General features: G+C 44.2%; 2 protein-coding genes across 4 annotated transcripts in view; one reads left to right on the forward strand and one right to left on the reverse strand.

Moving 5' to 3' along the window:
* Nucleotides 1-424: 424 nt before the first annotated feature.
* On the forward strand, nucleotides 425-6,080 carry PDCD2 (programmed cell death 2). The gene is made up of 6 exons (XM_046005602.1): nucleotides 425-760; nucleotides 1,089-1,331; nucleotides 1,669-1,800; nucleotides 2,941-3,044; nucleotides 4,652-4,765; nucleotides 5,520-6,080. Exons 1-6 carry the CDS (start codon nucleotides 484-486, stop codon nucleotides 5,676-5,678), a joined length of 1,029 nt encoding a protein of 342 aa, XP_045861558.1. The 5' UTR covers nucleotides 425-483; the 3' UTR covers nucleotides 5,679-6,080.
* Nucleotides 6,081-9,311: 3,231 nt separating this feature from the next.
* The window catches only part of LOC123941155 (TATA-box binding protein), a 30,895-nt gene continuing 17,877 nt past the window's right edge, over nucleotides 9,312-22,329 (reverse strand). For all 3 annotated transcript variants that reach the window (XM_046004056.1, XM_046004054.1, XM_046004055.1), the window contains 5 exons: nucleotides 20,403-20,490; nucleotides 14,359-14,450; nucleotides 12,853-13,020; nucleotides 11,625-11,719; nucleotides 9,312-10,934 (listed from right to left, as the gene is read on the reverse strand). In XM_046004056.1, coding sequence (XP_045860012.1) covers nucleotides 10,855-10,934; nucleotides 11,625-11,719; nucleotides 12,853-13,020; nucleotides 14,359-14,450; nucleotides 20,403-20,490 — 523 coding nt within the window. In that variant the 3' untranslated portion in view covers nucleotides 9,312-10,854. The remainder of the gene's footprint in view (nucleotides 10,935-11,624; nucleotides 11,720-12,852; nucleotides 13,021-14,358; nucleotides 14,451-20,402; nucleotides 20,491-22,329) is intronic.

Below are 22,329 nucleotides of genomic sequence, written 5' to 3' on the forward strand. Positions count from 1 at the left end.
TCGGGCAACGACGCACCCACCGCGGAGGCGCCGCCGTCACGCCCGTGCACGGACCCGGAGGCCCTGCTCCCGAACGACAGGCGCGTCAGACCAACTTGGCCGCCCACGAACTCCCGGACAAGGCGTCGGCGCCAAGGCTGCCCGCGCACAAGGGCGCGGCCGGGCCCCGCGGGCCACCGGCGCGGAACTTCAGCGTCAATTTTCACTTGAGAAGATAAAACTCTCCGCGCCCGACGGGGCAAAGGCTCCCACGTCCAACAGGCAGGGAAGAGGGAAAACGACACCGACGCCACCGCGGAACCACTCGGGAACCCGCACACGCCTCTTCCGGGGCCGGTCACCTCCTCGCCCCGCCCCCAGGTCACGGGACCGGAAGCCAGCTCCTTAGTCCCGCCCCCGCCCGCTCCGGATACCCGGTTCCGCGCTGACTTCCGCCTTCCGGCCGCCGAGGGCGTCCCCGCGCTCGCCGGCCCCGCTCGCCCTATGGCGGCGGCCTGTGCGGCCGAACTGGGCTTCGTGGAGGCGGCGCCGGCGTGGCGGCTGCGCAGCGAGCAGTTCCCAAGCAAGGTGGGCGGGCGGCCGGCGTGGCTGGGGGCGGCCGGGCTGCCGGGGCCCGAGGAGCTGGCCTGCGCGCTGTGCGGCCGCCCGCTGGTCTTCCTGCTGCAGCTGTACGCGCCGCTGCCCGGCCGCGCCGACGCCTTCCACCGCGGCCTCTTCCTCTTCTGCTGCCGGGCGCCGCCGTGTTGCGCCGGCCTGCGCGGTGAGCGGCCGCGGCGGGGAGCGGGGCCGGGGGCTGGCGGGGCGGGGCCGGGGGCTGGCGGGGGGCGGGGCCGGGGGCTGGCGGGGGGCGGGGCCGGGGGCTGGCGGGGCGGGGCCGGGGGCTGGCGGGGTTAGCCCTAACCCTAACCCCCGACTCAGCGCGGACCGTCGCCTGGAGCGCTGGGCCCGCACGGTGCCCCCGCGCCGCTGCCGTCCGCTCGTGCTCTTTGACACGTTTTCTTTCCGCCCTGACAGGAGATCCGGCCCCTGAGGTCAAAGTCGGTGTCGTTTCCCCTGTGCTACTGACACCCCTGCTCCTTCTCTCCTAGTCTTTAGGAATCAGCTGCCCAGGAAAAACGACTTCTACTCCTACGAGCCGCCCTCCGAGGATCCTCCCGCAGAGACGGGAGAGGGTGCGCGCCTCCAGCTCAAGTCTGGTGCTCGTCTCTGCAGGGTTTGTGGCTGTTTAGGCCCCAAAACGTGCTCCAGATGTCACAAGGCGCATTACTGCAGCAGGGAGCATCAGACCCTGGACTGGCGGTCCGGGCATAAGCAGGCTTGTGCACAGTCAGGTGAGCCGACTCGCTTTAAGTCTTAGCTCCGTGTCACAGCGTGTCAACCCAGGTGTTTGCTTTGAGATGGAAAGTTGAGACTAGAGAAGGCATTAGACTTCCAGAATTTTAGTGGCTGAAAACTGTGAGAGGAGCCGTGAGGTCTTGCCTGCTCAGTTATGTCCCAGACTTGCTTTAATACAGGCGCTTCATTTATGACCTAAATCGCAGGAACTGTGCGTGTTCCTTCATCGGGGACACTGCTGCTGCGTACAGTATGCGGTAGAAAGGGGAAATGACTGGACCCTCTTTAAACTATATGGTTAGTCATGATGCCAGTTGCCTTGTCTTGTTTCAGATGATTTGGACAGAACAATTCCAGACCACAACTTGCTTTTTCCAGAATTTGAAATTGTAATAGAAACAGAAGATGAGATTACACCTGAAGTTGTTGAAAAAGAAAATGAATCCGAAATCATGGGGAGCATGGGTAAGGAACCAGTTTTAGAACTTTACTCACTAAGGGATTAAGTATAAGGCTGGAAAGAAAAGGCTCAGTGTGTCAAAAAGAGAGGTAGGTACTGACAGGACGTGATCTCACTTTGGAGTCCTGCAGCCAGTGATTCTCCGACACTGTCATGTGAGTGTCCTTCCTATACCTCTCCTCCTTGGCATATATGTCAGGTAGATTCTGGTTCTGATGGAGACATGTCAGGAAGTATCCAGGTGGTCATTTGGGTAGGGCTCCTCCACAAGATGCTGGAAACTTGGTAAGTTCATCTGGATCCAAGATCTCTTTCTCAGATCAAGATCAGGTACGGGTGGCACCTGACATGGTGTTTGGCGAGTAGCAGGTGCCCTTTAAATGTTTCTCTCGTCTACCCAGTTTTCCAGGTTACCTAGAGACGATGACGGTGTGCTAAATGTAGGATCTAGGTCTACCAGATACCTAGGAGAAGGATTAGCAGCCAGCATTTATCCAGGCCTTACTCTGCATCAAGGGCTTTTTGTGCACAATCTCGTGAAAAATCCTGAAAGCAGTACAGTGAATCAGAAACTACACCTCATTTTGCAGTGAGAAGTTGAGGTTTTCTGGGTAACATGGTCATGTACCCAAAGTTGTTAAAGATTCAGAACTGCAGTATGAGCTCACATGTTGTTGACTCCAGAATTTGAGCTCTTAACTACCACAAAATTGGCTTTTAGAGTCTAAATCACTCTTTAGAATATCACCTTATTGGTTTGTAGTTCATATTCAGGTGATAACAGAAATATACTTTGGTACATGTAACAGACTAAATCCTGTTGAGGACAACAGTGGTTCGGAGAGCTGGGAATCCAGGAGAGGAGTGGGCAGAGAGAACAAGCTGGTAGGTCCACGGAGTGAGTGTACCAGCCGGGAGAAGACATGCGTGGGACACGAGGATATGGGGACGGGCCAGGCAGCTTAAGGGCAGTAGTGAAAACAAAAGGCATTAAAATAGGAAAGAGCCTGTGGGGAACGTGTGGCTTTTGCTATCTCATTTAACACTAAGTTGGTTGTTTGAAACTTCCTACCCTCAGCATGCGGGAAATACCAGGTCATGGGCACTAACCCTGTTGCCTTAACAGCTGTGCCGGTATTTTTCAGGTGAAGCACTTGAGGAGGAATTGGACTCCATGGCGAAACATGAATCCAGGGAAGACAGAATTTTCCAGAAGTTTAAAACTAAAATAGCCCTTGAGCCAGAACAGGTACACTGGAACTCCTACAGCTCTTCTTTGTGTTCTTCTCAGGTGGTGCTCTCAGGGTACAATCCCTGAGAGGTAACTACGGTAAAGGTGGTCTCTCACAGTAGGAATTCTTCACACAGATGGTCTGCTGATCCTGTCAGTAATTACTGGAAAACGACAGGTTATACTCTTTATCACGTGGGGTCCGGATTTTAAAGAAGGCCTCGGACACAGATGAGTAAGATTCTGCTTGTAATACAGGCAGTTTGCGCCAGGGGCAGCAAGAAAGGAACAGGTGTTTTTGCCCATTTATCCAACAGGAACCTTTTGCTTGTAAAACCAACATGACACGTTAACACAGACACTGGTTTTGTGAAAAGAAAAATGGGCTTTGGGGTTGGGAAGAATCCTCGATTCTAGAGTTACATGAAGAGCTCTGATGTAATTGTATCTACAGTGTGAAGAAATTGGAGGTGAGTTGTGAGGATGAAGGGGGAATTGGAGGCACATAGTAAGTGCTCAGCAAATGTCTCCCTTCTTCATCTGTCCTTCCACTAATATCATTCCCCTTAAATATTCATCCTAACCCTAAATCACTGAAGAAATTTCAGCTAAATGCCTAAAAAGCAGTCACTGAATTAAATAAATACCCAGGGGAAGAACATCCTAAGAACAGACCTCGGTCCTAAACACTGCCAAGGTAGTTTTTAGTAATGCATATGCTTTTTTTTAAGACTTTTTTTTTTTTTTTTTTAATTTGACAGGCAGAGATCACAAGGAGGCAGAAAGGCAGGCCGGGGAGGAGCGGGGTGGGAAGAGCAGGCTTCCCGCTGAGCAGAGAGCCCAATGCAGGGCTCCATTCCAGGACCCTGAGATCATGACCTGAGCCAAATGCAGCAGCTTAACCCAATGAGCCACCCAGGTGCCCCAGTAATGCATATGCTTTTAACAAAACCTAGGAAAGCCACTTGGTTTGGTGCATAAAATCTTATGCTGCAATTTCTCTCTGCAGTATTTATCTAAACTGCGTATTATTTGACATTAGAGCAGTACAAGCAGGGGCAGGGGGGCAAAGGAAGGGCGAATTTTTCATTTCAAGGTTTTATCATTTGAGAGAGCATGCTGAAAGAGTGCGTGCACGCAAGGGGAGGGGGAGAGGGCCGAGCAGACGCCGTGTTGAGCCTGGAGGTTCCATCTCACAGCTCTCATGGCGTGAGCAGAAACCAAGATTCAGGTGCATAACCAAATGAGCCACCCAGACACCCCTGGTCCCTTCTAAAATTTTTAACTGAGGTTCCTTTTACTGTGAAAATAAGCAGACTCTGAGCTGCATTTTGGATTCAGAAACTGGTTATGGAGAAACAGGATTATAGTGGGACCCTCACAGAACATTCAGATTCTGACCATATTATCATCAACGAAATAGGAGTTTGGCATCCTGAGTCAGATAAGCTAAAATACCTGATTTGATAACACTGAAAAAGCATTAATGGTGCCAGGTCTGAGGTGGGGGAACAGTAAAACTGTTTCGGGTCAGTGTTCATCAAAGTTCCCCAGATTATTACCCAGTCGTGCTGGCACTTCAGAGGAGATGGAGGAGATTTGCTCATGACGCTGGCTGATTTTAGGTTCTCAGATACGGCAGAGGGATTGCACCCATCTGGATCTCTGGTGAAAATATCCCTCAAGAAAAGGATATTCCAAATTGCCCCTGTGGTGCCAAGAGAATATTTGAATTCCAGGTATGACCTTAAATGACTATTTTAATAAATAATCACCGTAATTTATGTTACTAAATGCCTCCAAACTTTACTGAAGTAATGCACGTGGGTCCTGCCGTTACTACAGAAAGTGCCTTGTGGCACCTGAGAGCTCATCCCCGAAGGGAATTCTCTTTCACAGTTTGATCAGGTAGTGCTCTAAATTAAATGCTTTTTCTGATGACTTGTCAGTCTGCTAGTCTCTGGACATTATCCGCTGACTGGCACGTAGTTCCTTATTCCCTCTGGACCATCCTCCCAACTCCCAGTGTGGTTACATCTTCATTTTTAGTGTCTGCCTTTTGTTCCCTTGTAATTGTAAATATTCCTTCTTTTCTTGTTATGGCAGTTAAGTTCTTTGTACTTGGTGACAGGAGCCTTTTAGAGGCCTTAGTAAGGTTTGGTCTTAGTTTGTGGATTTCTTAGGAGAACAGGTGGATAGAGTCATTAAGACAAATGGTTTTTTAAAAGGAATTGTTAGGGTCAGAATCCATTTGGGTTAGGTAGAAATGCTCTTGTACTGTGATCTGCTAACCTTACAGAGGGGGAGGTAATACTTCTTGCTTGGGGGAAAAAAGGAATTGTGACGACTGTATCCAGTAGTAATTGGTTCTTAGTGTCGAAGCTGGAGAGTAGAAAGACCAGGGGCCCTGCACTCACTCTGGCAAGGAAGGTCTGTTGAAAGCAGTGTTGCTTGCCTCAGCGCAGGGCTCTGATCGTGTCATCCTCTTCTCAGGTCATGCCTCAGCTGCTCAACCACCTGAAGGCCGACAGACTGGGCAGGAGTGTTGACTGGGGTGTCCTGGCTGTCTTCACCTGTGCTGAAAACTGTAGACTGGGGACTGGCTACACAGAGGAATTTGTTTGGAAGCAAGATATAACAAATACACCCTAAAGAAAATGTAAAGCCTTAAAAATGCTCATAGTCTCTTAAACCTTGCAAGTCCATTTATCCTAAGAAATAATTATAGCAGAGACAAAGGTACAAAGATCTTGTTTTAGATGAGTTTAGTGTGTAAATATTTGTGCAACAAAAACGTCTGGTGACAGGTAATTAAGTTCTGGTGAATCCCTACAGAAGAAGGTAACGCAATCTTAATGATACACACCTATACGCACAAGATACTCACAGTATGTTTGTATTTTTATAAAAGTATTTATACTTGTGTATGTCTACAGAAATCTGCAAAGATACATACTTAGTGTGAACAAGTTAACCAAGGATGGTGGGAATAAGTGAAGTAATCGTTTGCCTATGTGTGTTTCTTTCTACAATAAAAATGGGTTAATTGCCTAATTGAGATAATCATCATGCAGAGCATTTTCCCTACTAAAATTTGCAGTGTTAAAACCGAGCAAACTATGTGGGTAAAACCCGAAGAGATCTGACTGGTCATCAGGTCGCTGTCACCAGCTCTAGGATACTTGGAAGCCCAGGACACTGGGAAAATACAAACCCCGGTAGGCTCGTGAGTGTGGTGCGGGACTGACACTAGGAGAGCAGCTCTACTTTACAACTGACCGTGACCAGCCAGCAGCACCGCTCACAGACGAGGGACGCAGGCGAGAATGACTCCTTCCCCCACCCCCGCCCCGCCAGTGTACACACGGGGAATAAATGTAAGTAAGGAGGCAGGAACTGGCCACTGGGATTTCCCTGGGGACATCTGGCCCGGAGGTCGGCAAAGGCTGACTGTGCTAAGGCTCCTTCCAGCCCCTAGCGCTTCCCAGTTCTGCTGTGACAGTTCCAGTTCTCAGCACTGGGTGATCCTGCCCAGCACTAAAGCAAGCCTGAAGGGACGCTGCTGCTGATCAGCACTTGAAAACCAATAGCTAGACTAACCGTGAGTGCATCATTTTGTTAATGTCACCACACTTTCATACGAGAAGTCCTGGCCTATTAGCCCACGTCATACGTGTACGTATACACATAAAGTTCACAAGCATGTGTATGAAATACAGTGGAACAGCTCCATATGAGAAACCAAAGTATCGACTTCTGACAGGCGGGGAGATTTGTTACTGGGCTGTAAAGAGGGAGGATGGTGTCACAGTTTTCAAACTGGGAGGGCAAAGTCTGAGGATCCCTATTCAGTGACAGAGCCGGTGGCTACTGGAGGACACATTACAAGTTGTCATCAACTGGTGGCAAGAGTCAACACTTGGTGGGAAGCTCGGTGGCTTCTGGAAAACGGCCAATGGGGGGTCTTCACACTGCGAACTACAGTTAAGTTTCCCAAAGCAGAACAGTGTCCTGACTGCTAAGGACTTGAACAAAATCCATTAGGGTCTGCCTGGAGACCTCACTAGATGATTGTGGACATTCTCACAGGCATGTTGGGAATAACCAGCCAAGCTGTTCTTGAGGTGTGTACTCCTACCAAGTTCTGGCAATTAGAGTGAGGGTTCACAGGGTCTTTCTGCTTACAGACTAGTCTAAATCAACAGAAAAAGTCACAATGCCAGCTAGCATCCATGTTAAAAAATGGCCATCATATACAAAATAACACAAAATAGAAATAACCTAGAACCAAAAATTTACTTAAAAACACCGAGAAAGGGGTGCCTGGGTGGCTCAGTGGGTTAAAGCCTCTGCCTTCGGCTCGGGTCATGGTCTCAGGGTCCTGGGATCGAGCCCCGCATCGGGCTCTCTGCTCAGCGGGGAGCGTGCTTCCCCCTCTCTCTCTCTGCCTGCCCTTCTGCCTACTTGTGATCTCTATCAAATAAATAAAATCTTAGGGGAAAAAAAGCAATTCAGTTACTTCTAGAAATGTCAAGATGCATTGAAAAACACTGTAAAATGATCACGTCTCACCCAGTAAGTTCCTGTGAAGGATGCCGTCCACTATCGCTGATCCACAAACTCCACTGTCCCCCAAAGCTTCGGTTTGGCTCAGACGCTGCCTGACCCAACTGCTCACCCCACCAAGAGAGCAATACTCTTCACACAATACAGTTCAGGCACTGAATGCTGGTCTCGTCATCCCTTGACAATTCAGAGCTCACAGCAAAGTAAGGATGTGTAGGAGCTTCTGATAATCACCTTGGTGGTGGTATGATCTGAGACTGCGTATATAATTAAGATGAAGTAAGGGACTATGGGATTCCCTAACTTCAGTCCATGGCCTTTGAAAAGTTAAGGATTCTCAGTGTAAAAAACATGTGATTAAATGAAACCTCCGCAGTCCTGAATTTGAATTGGACACATCAATATGAACTCAGGTATTTTACCTCTAAAAACTTTCAAAGGGAAAGAAGCAGTCATTTATCCTGCTATATGGAGTGTATCACTGTATAAAAAGCATTCCAGGGCGCCTGGGTGGCTCAGTGGGTTAAGCCGCTGCCTTCGGCTCAGGTCATGATCTCGGGGTCCTGGGATCGAGTCCCGCATCGGGCTCTCTGCTCAGCAGGGAGCCTGCTTCCCTCTCTCTCTCTGCCTGCCTCTCTGCCTACTTGTGATCTGTGTCTGTCAAATAAATAAATAAAATCTTTAAAAAATAAAAATAAAAAGCATTCCAACGAACAACTGGAAAATAAGTAGATTTCATCATTTGCAACCCACTAACAAATTCACAGATGAATGAGACAGACACCCGGGCACTGGGTTCCTAACAGAGCGTACCACTGACAGAGTCTGCAAAGGGACCAAGCCTCTGGACGTAGCTGTTCATGCACAGGAAATCGAACACAGGAACATGCTGAACTACACCACGTGTTTGAAAATAGCAAAACATGTACTGTAAGAAACGACCAGCTGTAAGGGTTAGGGAGGGGCGCCTGGGGGGCTCAGTGGGTAAAGCCTCTGCCTTCGGCTCAGGTCATGATCTCAGGGTCCTGGGATCGAGCCCCGCATCAGGGTCTCTGCTCAGCGGGGAGCCTGCTTCCACCCCCCTCTCTGCCTGCCTCTCTGCCTGCTTGTGATCTCCGTCTGTCAAATCTTTAAAAAAAAAAAAAAAAAAGGAGGGGCGCCTGGGTGGCTCAGTGGGTTAAAGCCTCTGCCTTCGGCTCAGGTCATGATCTCAGGGTCCTGGGATAGAGCCCCGCATCCGGCTCTCTGCTCCGCGGGGAGCCTGCTTCCTCCTCTCTCTCTGCCTGCCTCTCTGCCTGCTTGTGATTTCTCTCTGTCAAATAAATAAAATATAAAAAAAAAAAAAAAAGGAAAAGATAGGGAACGGGACTACAAGAAGTAAAACAGAAAAGCATCCATTTTTGTAAAAATGGAAGATCACCCCATATTAGTAATTTAGGTAATGACTATAAAACTCAAGATTAATGGTTACTGGTGGTGGGGGTGTTGTGGCTGGACTGGAACAGGAGGGGCCCCTGGGACACGGGCAAGGTTCTGAGTGGTGGCTATAGGGATATCTACTGAGTAATACGCTACGCTAAATAATTGTTCTGTTAGGTCTGTGTGTGCAGTCTCACAGGGAAAAGCTTCAGAATTCAGTAAAGTGACTGGGAATAAGATATTTAGGTCAACAAGAATTGAAGTGTAGTAAAAAATTACATTAATAACAGGGCCAGAGAATACTCAGGAATTAACTTTTATGAAATATAGAAGCCCTCTATGAAAAAATTATAAAACTTGATGAAAGAACCTAAGAGAAGACCTATTTATGTGGAAGAGTGCTTCGTCCTTGAATGGGAGGAGAGAACACTGGATGGACGGACCGCAGTGGCTCTGCTCCTAGGCATGTTCACTACAGAAATGTCTGCTCTGAACCCCGAAGAGACGTGCAAGGGTGCTTCTTACCGCACTGTTTATGACGCTCAAACACTGCCGATAAGGCAGAAAACTGGTCAACCCGTGAAGGTGCGGAGGAGAGGGTGTTGTACATCTGTGATGCTATCCAACTCCCCGACATACTGACTGAAACACAGCAAAGCTATAAAACAACAAATGCTTTAAGTACGATCTAAAACGGGACCCAAAGGAAAGAATCTGCACAGAAGGGGGCTTGGGAGGTACCTGGGGAACCAAGCAAGGGAGAGAAGGAAAGCAGTCTTCCTGATTGTGTGCCTCTGAACTGCTCGAAAATGTACTTTGACAAATTATCCCAAACAATCAAACCCAAGAGCTTACAAATTTCCAGGTAATATTCATGAGAAAAACAAACACCTCACCAGGCTGTACACACAGCCCAGCTTTCATACTGAAGGACTCTGGCCGAGGGGCAGATACCACAGCTGAGGCCAGCGTTTGCTCACCTGAGAAAGAGGAACAAAACCAAATTACAGGTTTTGTGAGAAATGAATGTATCTGGGAAACAGGAGGTGCTCAACAGATGGAACATAATAAACCCATGTCTCGTGAGCAATCTTAAGTTTCCAGGTAGCTCATGCGTTACCACCGGACATACACTGAAACGCTGATCCAAACAAGCAAGCAAGTACACACTGAAATGGTTCCAGGCAATTATATCTAAAATACAACTTTAACAGTACGATCACACGAATCTTACAAGGTATCATTTATGACATCAATCTAACACTTTTATAACAGCATTTATCGTACAGAGTTCTCTGAAGGAAGAAAAGTGCGCACAGCCGTCCGTGCCCGTTAACGCGGCTCCTCCGGCCTGCAATACTGAGAAGGCGGAATGTGTCTGGCACAAAAATAACCCCTAGGAGTCACGAATTAGAAAACAACACTTTTAAAAAAGATTTTTACTTTTCTGGTAGAAATATAAAAACGGTGGTTTATGGGGAGGAAATTAAACAAAAGAAAAAGTCCAATCAATCGTAGCGGTGGCTTTAACACTTGAAGTTGTGTACCTCAAACCAACCTGCTGACAGCAGTACGTGTTTAAAATCTAAATATAAATAAACGGGCAGCGCTGCCCAAACAGCAGCACGGTACGAGCCACTTACATAACGCTGCGGCGTTCTCTCTGCAGAAGTGAGACCGCTTCCCGGCAACCCCGCGGGGAACGCGTGCTGGAGAGCTTGCTGCAACCCACAGAACATCATCTCACCAAATCGGGGCCGTCCGCAACACCACCATTTACATGTACCAAAACTGAGTTGTTTTAAAAACAAGTGGGTGCAGAGGCAGGAGTACATAACAGCCATTATGTCGTCTTCCTGAAACCCTTTAGAATAGGGTAGATATTTTCAAATGCTTCATAAATTTCTGCTCTGACTTTAGCACCTACGAAGACAAATTGGAGAAGAGTCAGAAAAAGCTTTTCTTAACATGTTAAAGAGATAAAATTACCTTAAAACTACAAGCACGATTCTCTCCATTACCAGTTAGACACAGACATTAAAACATTAGTGAGGGAATCCCTTGTCACAAAGCTGTTTTTGTTTTTAAAAGTACGGTTTTCTTAAAATGGATTTTTTAAAACTGTTAAAAACAGTGCCCTGGCCTCGGCAGTTCACGTGGGACCAGTGCAGTCCCTGCACCAGCATGTGACCTGAGCAGCTTGTGACCCAAGCAGTGCAGAAGGAAGGACCCAATCTTATTCTCCCACTTGCTGCCTTCAAGCAAACTCTTCTGAACCTTTGCCTGTTGTCTCCAAACGGCATGATGATGAATCCCCAAGTTCTACTGGAGGGTTTCCAACTTAAATGCCATCTCTTTACCGAAGTAATGGCCACCTTCCCTGCTCTCCCCACTGCTGCTCTTGCTGTGGTCTACTTTCCCTGCTCTCCCTCGCCCTGGTGGATGTTTCTCATCAGAGTGTTAGGGTGGAGGAGAACAAAGGGGCAAAGGCGTCTGCCTATACCACTCGCTAGCCACCTGTCCCCAGTCTGTGAAATTACTTCTCAGCACTGAGAAAATGCTGCTCATGAAATTCTTTCAAACCTTCAGACACTACTTTCTGCTACAACTTACCTGTTAATACAACTTTTCCAGAAACAAAAATAAGAAGAACAATTCTGGGTTTGATCATTCTGTAGATTAAACCAGGAAATAACTCGGGCTCGTAACTAGGAGGAAAATGGCAAAAAACAGTTTAGAAATTAAAAGCTGTCCATGCTTTAGGGCAAAATGAGGACCGGCACAGGGAAAATACTAAGCCACAAACTCACTGGGAGGTGAACCCAAGGAGAGAGAACGTAAGGGCAGTAAGGGAGACATGTCATCAGCACTTGAAGACAAATCTCTAATGAATCTGGGTCTCCTGATGTAAGTGAAAATGAGACCTTCAGACTGATGCTCTGCAGTGTCTTACCTTATCAAGGGTCATGAGTGGCATGTCTGATTCGAACCCCAGCAGCCTCACATTCCCAGTTCAGACAGACTGAACCAGTTATAATCTGTGTGATTAACCTAGTGGGAAATGCAGAACAGGTGTCCCTGAGGAAGGTACGCTTGGGTGGACATCTGAACTGTGAGAAGTTTCCTAGGTGGAAAGTGCCACGACAGGGTGCCAGGTGTAAAACTGATAAACAAAAGCCTCTGTCCAAGAGGGGCAGGGCAAGCCTGAGGGGCGCAGGGAGCAGAGAGGCTGGAAAGGTGGGCAGTGGCCTCGTGAGCGGCAGGGAAAATAAGAGGAAAGAATACTCCTTTCTCTCAAGTTCATACTTTGCTGGTAGAGCTCATATAATGTTCAGCAGAAGAAATAAAAAAACTGGGGGTAAAATCTGACAGAATTGGGCGCCTGGGTGGCTCAGTGGGTTGAGCCGCTGCCTTCAGCTCAGGTCATGATCTCAGGATCCTGGGATCGAGTCCCACATCGGGCTCTCTGCTCAGCGGAGAGCCTGCTTCCCTTCCTCTCTCTCTGCCTGCCTCTCTTGTGATTTCTCTCTGTCAAATAAATAAATAAAATCTTTAAAAAAAAAAAAACTGACAGAATTTATAGATTTAATCCATGCATTTAAAACGCACTGATTGAGCAACAGAGCAACAGGAACCACTTTCATCCCAGTCGAGGAGAATAACAGATGTGAATAAGTGAAACGGGAAGGAGGAGAACGGTGAGAATAATGCACTTTCCAAGACATAAGGAACCTCAACATCAAATACGTTTGTCACTGTATCATTTGCACGTTTGATCATGCACAGTGTTTACACAGATTACAAATGAACTGTTGCCATAGGCAATACATTTCAGACTCACCTGCTAAACTGTTGGTGGGTCAGCACAAGGCCTTCTAACCTTATAGGGAACTTCACATCACAGCTCCCCACCATGTTCTGAATCTTGAAGTCCAAGAACTTTGCTGGAAAACCTAACTTCTGTACAACTCTGGCGTATTTCCTCGCTGCCAGTCTGGACTGTTCTTCACTAGGGAAAGGAAAAAGTGCGATAGTCATAGTCAAAGCCACTAAAAATAATTACTTACATGAATAACTTATAAAAAGTCCAAACTAGAAAAGCTTATTTTTTAAAAAAGTGAAAAACAGCACCCTCCCCCCGTAAGAGAAAATAACAGAAGACATTAACTATTTTATTATAAAGTACTCCTATGTCCTTGACAGAAAGTTGCAGGCTTACACCAAATTACTGATACGCCAGGTTTTATAAAAGCAGAGCATCCCCACCACTATCATTAGGGTTCCTGTGTTTACCCCGAAATGAAAACTTGGAGCTCATCAGCTGGATGAAACCATGGCTTAGTGATGCAGAGCTTCCGTACGAAAAGCAAAATAAGAGCCATAACACCTTCATGAGCAAAAGACCCTCAAGTGCAGGGGCCACAGGAATGACAAAAATTCAGCATACATATATACGATGTTTTTTTTTCTTGAGGACAATAAATTTATTTGCAGTTTCCTATTTCACTAAAATAAACTAGACACACACTATTCAGCATGTAGCAAAGGGATAAAGAGGGCTGAATAGTGCACATGAAAAGCATGTCTGCGAAAGAAAAACTGCCCAGAATTGATTGATAAACCAGAAGTTTTCGATGCTCCATCCAGGGGAAACAAGTCTCCTAACTGAAGACTTCTGTGAAAGCCAGGGAGAGACCCGCATCTTGCCTGCTGAAAAAACTGAGACCAGGAACCACAACATCCTCAATAACAGCCTTCCCTTCATCAAATAAGCAAAAGCATCCACAGTCCTCTCTGCATGTGGACAACTCCAAGGCACAGGAATTATCTTTTATTTGGAGGTTTAGTTTACTTCATTTGTTCAAGCTTTTTGAAGCTGATGTATCTACTTCCCCACTAACCGCTGCCTTCTACCAATTACATGGCGTCTGCTACGTCAAGGCCCGAAGCGTTAACCTTCACAGACAGGATCACTCCGAACAGGTGCAGAGCAGAGGCAACAACCCTTGTATGAAAAGGGGACACTCGTTAAGACCTGCACAACCCCACCCTCCTGAGGCAGATGGCGTACACCAAGGGGCAGCAGGGCTCTGTGGCCAACGCACATGGGGCTGCCCGCTGCTAGGACCCAGCCCATCTGGACTCCCTCACACCATCAGCTCTGAGATTTTGTGGTTCCTGACCAATTGTTTTTTCACTTGGGGATGAATCTGTGCTATATATAAAATTTTTCACATACGGGAATCCTTAGTCATAACTTGGATGTTACATTTTATCAAATACACATAAAATGCAACTGGATAATCATGGTAATATATGACCATGAGAATGAACCCCTTAACCCTACCTCTTGGCTCCTGTGCACACCATCTTCCCAGAACTGAATATCAGTGCAGTGGTTCGGGGCTCTCTTATTCTCATGATTACAGCGGCAAATCGCTAAAAGGGTCAGAGACAACCGTCAATGAGGTCATGCCAAACTGCTGATTTCCTTTAGAAGAACAATGACAAATACACACACAGAGTCACATACAGAGTTCTCGTAAGGTCTGACACGTGTTCCCACACAGGCTTCCCTCACAGGCGGGCCAAGGTCTGCGCATTCTTTCACAGACATCGCAACAAGTAGCATTTGTGGGGTGCCTGAGTGACGCAGTTAGTAAAGCAACCAGCTCTTAGTTTCAGCTCAGGTAGTGATCTCAGGGGGGTTGTGGGACAGAGTCCGAAGTCGGGCTTCGGGCTGGGCATGGAGCCTGCCTGGGAATTGTTCTCTCCCTCTCGCTCTGCCCCCCCAATTAAAAAAAAGAAATAATATTTGCAAAACGTTTTACTTTATTACATCCTTAATAAATACCAGTACCTCTTCCTACCTTGTATTTGCTAGCTTCTAGAACTGTAACTTCTCTGTTTTATTAATGACTTCTTTGGCAGATAGACTGATAAACCTTCTCTACCTCCAGAGTGGGAGTAAATCAGATTACAAACATACCAATATGTAGTGAAATGACCTTCTGTTTCCAACTGGCTTTTAGAAACAGTATTAAAGTATTAACACTTACAAAATTAAGAAAAAAATCAAAGTTTTTATCTTGAATTTCTACTTTTTAAGCTTAAAAATGTTTTTATTGCTAACATTATAACTCAAGGGGAACATATTTTAGCCATGGATTGAATTAATGGCCTCCAATACTAGCTTACATGATAAAAAGCAAAAAATAGCTTTCAAATAACCAAAAATTTAATATCTGGTAAAGGAAAATTCATTTCTAAAGAAGATGACTCTTCAACAAATTAGCCGGCTTTAGCAATTTTAGTTTGAAACTGTGGTCCCCTGGGGCCCCTGGGTGGCTCATTGGGTTAAGCCTCTGCCTTTGGCTCAGGTCATGATCTCAGCGTCCTGGGATCGAGTCCCGCTCTCTGCTCAGCAGGGAGCCTGCTTCCTCCTCTCTCCCTCTCTGCCTGCCTCTCTGCCTACTTGTGATCTCTCTCTGCCAAATAAATAAATAAAATCTTAAAACAAAACAAAACAAAACTGTGGTCCCCCCTCAGATTTCACCATCATGTACAAATACTAGCACTATATTCTAGTTTACACAAGTCCCAGGAAAAGCCTCATCATTTGGCACTTCTTAAATTCCCTCACTGGTTTTTTTTGATCAAACAGTATCAATTCACTGGAGACTATAAAACTGTAAAATTACATATTCAAAGTAAATAACATGATAAAAGATGAACTATGCTAATGCTGCACACGGCACAGTTGGGTCATGTGTATACACTGCACACTAGATAAACAGTTACTCTGCCACGATGGAGAAACAGTTACTTCCCGATGATAGTTACTCTGGGATCTTGGACAAATACTTAAAAAAATTTTAATATTTAGCATGGAGCACTGGGTGTTGTGCAAAAAGAATGAATACTGTTACGCTGAAAAAATAAAATGGAAAAAAAAATTTTAATATTTAGATAATTTCTTAAGATAAAGATAAAAACACTGGTTAATAAAGTTTTTATTTGGTATTTACTTTCTTTTTAATATTCAATATAATAACCATTCAATTTCTTGGTGGAAGGACAATGTTGATATACATGTTTACTTTACCATTTTCCACAATTATAGAAGGAATATATATTGTGCTCTGATGGAGAGACAGCAAGACATTTCTTGGTCATCTACCTTCTAATTTTCCTTGCATCTGTAAGCAACAACACTTGATTGCTTTGGCTAAAAGTAGTAACTAATATAAATGGTAATGACTATCCCAGACACAACAGGTAATAAGTATATATTGTATGTTATTAAGGAAATTGTTACAGTTTTTTAATATCACAAATTCAACATTATGTATTTTACTTAATATGCTGATACATTTCAAAGTGAAAGGTAAAATGGTTTAAATGTTGAAAAAGGTTAAACAGTTCTTTTCCTTTTTCTCCTTAGATTCTTACTCTAAATATTAAAAAAAAGAAGAAGAAGAACTTTTTCTTCTTCTTCTTAAATCCAAGTATCTTTGTGGTTTCCTAAATGGCCATTAGATAACCATAAAGGTTTATTCTCATACCATAAAAAGGGGCTCTAAAACAACTAGCCATATTTGATGTTCTCCATATTTTAATTAGCTCAACCAAGCTGACCAAAAAGTCTCAACAGTTAAATGGGCCATTTTTGTTCTTAGCCAGTTATGACAGCAATTTTTATTTTGGACCTTTCTACCTAGGCTACATCTTTCTCACTTGTATATAAAAGACAAGGTTATATTTTAGAGATTTTAGACACTTGTTCCAAGATCATTACTTAACATTTTTCTCAACCCACAGCTCATCCAACTTAGCTATCTGCTATCACTGACAAACATACCCCTACACTTCTGTATCGCTTTGTCTGCTTCCTCTATAACTGTGAAACAATGCTCGAATCTAAACCCAGCTACTTTACTTCCCTTCCCTTAAAAAAGAAAAATAAACTATTTTAATAAACTATCGAAATATATCTAAACCTGCCTCATTCTGACTGTTTTGCTCTGGTGATACACCCTAGAATGAGTCATTCAATAATGATTCATATATTTAACATAATCAAGGTATACTTTATACTAATACAGTTTAACTTCTAAATATTATTATAAAATACAGTTACAACAGCTCGTTCTACTAAAATAATTGTCTTACTAGAGGTTCATAAGTAAATATTAATAGTTAACAAGATCTAGGTTTATGTCATGAGCAAAATAAGAGTTTTCTATCTACTCTGGATATCTCCAATTAAAACAATAAACATAAATCAGTGACTTACTAGAAAAATCAGACTTCTGAAGGAAACAGCAACTGTAAGATCACGCCGTACTCGAGGGAAAGAGGCTTCGCTAACTTACCCAACGGCAGCTCTTACTAGGGTTAGCCACCACTGACAACACAATAATATATAGATTTTCAAGCTGAGGAGGGAGGCAGAAACTTAGTCATTGTATTTCTCTGTTTTATTTAAATATCTCAAAATGGCTTGGTTCCACTCAAAATCATCTTCAAATTTTGATACTTAGGCATGTATGCATACGAACACAAAGCCACCAAGAAGTCAGAGACAAATATGTACGTTGATTCAAACTTTACAAAAATATTGGTGAGGATACTTAAGAAGTTCAAAAGGCTACTTCACAAGCCAAGAAAAACTGTTATAGAGGGCAAAACTCTGAACTCTCACTTAGATGTGATCTAGCAGCCAAACCAAAAACTTTAGATATGCTGAATCATAGTGTGTACGTAGTTTTCCCACTGACTGAAGCTCTCCTTTGTTAAGAGGCCAATGCTGAGAACAGTCCACATTTCCAAAAAGCTTTACTTTCTTCGGCCTAAAGTCTCAGCCCTAATGACAAGGTGAGTTACACCTCAAAATCCCCAAAAGTTCTCATCCTATGACGCTGTTCCTGAAAGACCTAGGAAAACTGGCCTGGCCCCCACTAATGGTCCACTAATTTTCTCTACGTTGGTCTTGTCAAGCACAGGTCTCCTCTGCTACTGGAAAGTGGAGTATTCCTGTGAAACCTTTCGTAAGCTGAAATGGAGTAAAGTGAGGAAACAATTAGCATTTTGTAAAAAAAAAAAAATTCTCCTCAGGTGTCTTTCTGTTAGCAAAAACAGGTACTAAGGTATATATTTCATAAAAGCAAAGTGACTTAACGCACACTTCTGGATAGCACGGGAAACCTCTACTGGTGAAACCAATGTCATATGCAGAGTCATGTACCCACTTGTGGGCTAGCTACACTTGCAGAGGAAACATCACCACACACATCTCTACGTGACATACAGCGAGCAGACGGAGACACGGAAGAGACATCAGGGAAATCGGCTTCAAACTGCCTAGATGAAAGCGTTTCAGGCTCTCCTCCCTGAAATACGATTCTCAAGCGTCAGAATTAGAAGCATGGATACCTGCCCCAGTTTGCATGGACTCAGAATCCAAATGGCTGTGGGTTCTGCCTGAACACTAACCCCAAAATCTACTAAAAGGCCTCCAGAAAGTGATGACTCCCGAAAATACAACTTCCTTCCAAGACTTCTCTGAATCAAGGACAGCACAACAGACTTTGTGTATTTACTGCCTTTTCTTTCTCTCACTTCTTCCCCTTGGTTTTCATCACTCTGTGCTGTTTCCAAAACATGGTATGAGAACATGATTTCACTTTGTGTATGAGATTTCTACCCTGACTGCGGAGTTCCTGAACTAAGACAGGAGTTCCTGGATTGTGGCTCAAAAAACAAATGAAACCACTCCCCCAACAATCCCAAATTCACTGGCTAAAACTGAGCCAGCTAATGACACTGTCCTCAATTATTTACTGGCCAGCCAAGTAGAAGTGGTACAATTGTTAGTAAATGGATAAATAATGGGGGTGGGCAGGGGGGACGCAGAACAGAACAATCAATCACTTGAGATAAAAAAGACTTCATTCCCGGGGCGCCTGGGTGGCTCAGTGGGTTAAAGCCTCTGCCTTCGGCTCAGGTCATGGTCTCAGAGTCCTGGGATTGAGCCCCACATCGGGGCCTCTGCTCAGTAGGGAGCCTGCTTCCCCCCTCTCTCTCTGCCTACTTGTGATCTCTGTCTGTCAAGTAAATAAATGAAATCTTAAAAAAAAAAAAAAAAAAAGACTTCATTCCTAAAACTGACCCAACTGATTCTTGGGAGTTAAGTCTTCGGTTAGGCATCAGAAAACTAAAACGAAAGAAAACCTGGATATATGAAGTGACTTCCATTTCTTTCTTACGACACTTAAGATGCTTCTTATCCTTTGCGACTCCTCCTCTGTCAAGTGTCCAGGTGCTAAAACGCTGCCACTTGGCCACTCTTTTCAAGGTAACATTCAAATAAAGCCACATGAGACAGAGTAGAACCCTCACGGGCAACCCAGACTGGGAATTTCACCAAAGCGGGAACATGGGAGACATCGGTAAAGGAAATGGTGCTAACCTGGCAGAAATGAGAGGCACAAACCAGACACTGTACACATTACAGACAGCAGTCGCATGTAATTCCGTTAAATTCTCGAGTTTTTCTTTCTGCCCGCTTTTCTTTTTCTTATATAAAACCTTATTCTTTGTTTGACAAAATAAATTTAGTATCAGCTCCCCATGTAAGAAAGTACACAGCATGCTAATAATAGATGTTCTCGACTTTAGGGGAACTGTCTTCTGCAGAGCCCTGCCCCGGAAGCCTTCAATCTGATCATCTTCTACATTCAAACACCTCACCTGTCTGCTCTGGTCCTCAAAGAATGTCCACTCGTCTATGAATGCAAATATGTACTATTTAAAAAAAAAAAATAGCTTATCTACTAATGCAGAGTCTTACCATGTACTCAGGCTGCTGTCTCAACAACAAAAATCTTATAGCTATGTTATCCCACAACCTTTTACTACAAAAAGTTTAAAAGTTATACAAATTTAGAAAAATATAATGAACTCCCTTGTACTTACCATCCAATTTTGAAAATTATTAACTTCTAGCCAACCCTGTTTCATCCAAATGCCCTTCCCCAATTCTCCAACTGGATTATTTTGAAGTAGATTCCAGAAAGCCTATCATTCCATTCTACACAGATTTCAAAACATAAATGCAATCACACTACATATTTTGTTCTTTAATGTCACAGGATCCCCATCATAATGGGTAAATAAAGTTTAGTAGTTTAACATGTAGACTGTTCTTACTCTAGTCTCTCACATGATGGCTCTTCAATAAAAAAATAAAAAAATATATGCATTTTGCTCTAATTCCTCATTTTGTTGGTACCAACAAACGTAAGCATGACATAAACATTTTGGTCTAGGGACCTTTAACAGTAAATTCCTGTATTATTATACTTTAAAATACATTAAAATTGCTCTGACCTTGGGATTATATTCAGCATTTCGGGCACGAAGTGCAATGGTCTTTAGATCAAGCTTGCAGCCAAGATTCACGGTGGATACAATATTTCTGCAAGAAATTTGAAAAGAAAACATGATCATTTATTTAACTTTTACAGGTTGAGGTGTTAGATAATTATGTAGAAATCTGATTCCTTTACTAGAGCAAATTTAATTATATTAAATGTATTTCTTTAAATTGTTGACATTTATCATTTACCACACACCACGGTCAGCATCTTACAGTTACCCACTTAATACTTAAGCACTATGAAGTAGTAAGTATTAATACACATTTTCAGAAGAAGACGCAAAGGCTTAAATGGGGCAGTTACCTTGCACCAGGTAAGTCAGGATTTGCCCTCATCTATCCCTAGAGCCATACCTTAGCCTTCTGAATCAAGCCCTGATAAGCCCTTTGAATGAAACTAATTGCCCTTCAACCATCATGCGCCATCCTGTGAATACTGATTCCAGATGGCAAATACATCTCCAGTTGTTTCTAGCTCATTGCTGCCTTTGATTCTTTTCCTGTCCTGTCAAAACGCAATACTCGGAAAACCTGACGGCTCACAATTTGGATAAGAGGACAGCTGGGTACCTTAATACACAATGGTTAAGAACAATTAGAATGATCAATCCAATGAATATTTTCATGTCTACATCATCTGTTTCCTTCCAATCAACTTGATATACACACCTACCTTTGGCATTTCTCTCCTTACAAACTGAATTAAGTAGGTAGTGGGGCACCTACCAAATTAAGTCATACAATTGCTACATGTATTCTTATTTTTTTTTTTTAACCAACAGCAGTGCCTAAGGGTCACACTTCTCCGTATCCCCAACACTCGCTATATTGTTTTTGACAGCAGCCATCCCAATGGGTATGCGGTGGTGTCTCACTGCAATTTTGATTTGCATTTACATAAACAATGTTTAGCGACCTCGAGCACCCTTTCATGTGCTTACTGGCCATTCACGAATTTTCTTTGGAGAAGTATCTATTCCTCTGCCCATTTTGCAGTCAGGCTCTTTGTTTTTTTGTTGTTGGGTTTTTAGTTCTCTAAATATCTGGATAATAATCGTTTATCGGATATACAATTTGCAAGCATTTTCTCCCACCTTGTGGTTTGCATTTTTACTCTGTGAACAGTGTCTTTTGACATACAAGTGTTCGAAATTTTCATGCAGTCCAATTTATCTATTTTTTTCTGTGGTTATCTGTGCCTTTGGAGTCACATCCAACAAAATACCACCAAATCCAATGTCATGAAGCCTTTGTCCTATGTTTTCTTCAGAGTTTTATTGTTCTGAGTCTTACACTGAAGTCTCTGATCTACTTTTGTTTTTTATATCCGAAATCCTGTCATCTTGATTCACGGTGCTTTTAGTGCTGCTTCCGCCTAAAGGAAGGCTTTTCCTCCTGTGGGCTGACAGAGGACAGTGGGGCAGCTGACACACAAAGCTACCATTTATGGGTGGCCAAAGACAGTGGTGATTTTGCAGCATCCCAGGTACTTCACATTCACGAAGCAGGAGCTGGGGCTCTGCACCAGGCGCTTCTTCTTGTACTTCCTCTTCTCCTCTTCTGGGGTCGGGAAAAGGAGGTCCTTCATGACAGGCATGTTCTTATGGGGAGGTTGCCGCCAGAAAGGCCATTTCAAGTTAGTTTCTGAATGTGGTGTTAGTTAAGGGCCCAACTTCATTCTTTTGCATGTGGATATCCAGCTGTCCCAGCATCATTTGTTGCAAAGACTATCTTCTCTATTGAACAGTCTTGGCACCCTTGACAAAAATCATCTGACCATATATGCAAGGGTTATTTCTGGGTTCCCTGTTCTACTGCATTGGTCTAAATGTCTGTGTCTATGCCAATACCATGCTGTTTTGATCACTGTAACTTTGT

The sequence above is a fragment of the Meles meles genome, chromosome 5, assembly GCF_922984935.1.
Source record: "Meles meles chromosome 5, mMelMel3.1 paternal haplotype, whole genome shotgun sequence".
In the NCBI taxonomy this organism is placed as follows: domain Eukaryota; kingdom Metazoa; phylum Chordata; class Mammalia; order Carnivora; family Mustelidae; genus Meles; species Meles meles.

Bases quoted from the DNA above. Each gene is read 5' to 3' on its own strand.
- PDCD2 (XM_046005602.1), top strand. From the start codon at position 484: ATGGCGGCGGCCTGTGCGGCCGAACTGGGCTTCGTGGAGGCGGCGCCG. The intron at 761-1,088 runs GTGAGCGGCCGC...CTTCTCTCCTAG, and splicing joins GTGTTGCGCCGGCCTGCGCG to TCTTTAGGAATCAGCTGCCC. The intron at 1,332-1,668 runs GTGAGCCGACTC...GTCTTGTTTCAG, and splicing joins GCAGGCTTGTGCACAGTCAG to ATGATTTGGACAGAACAATT.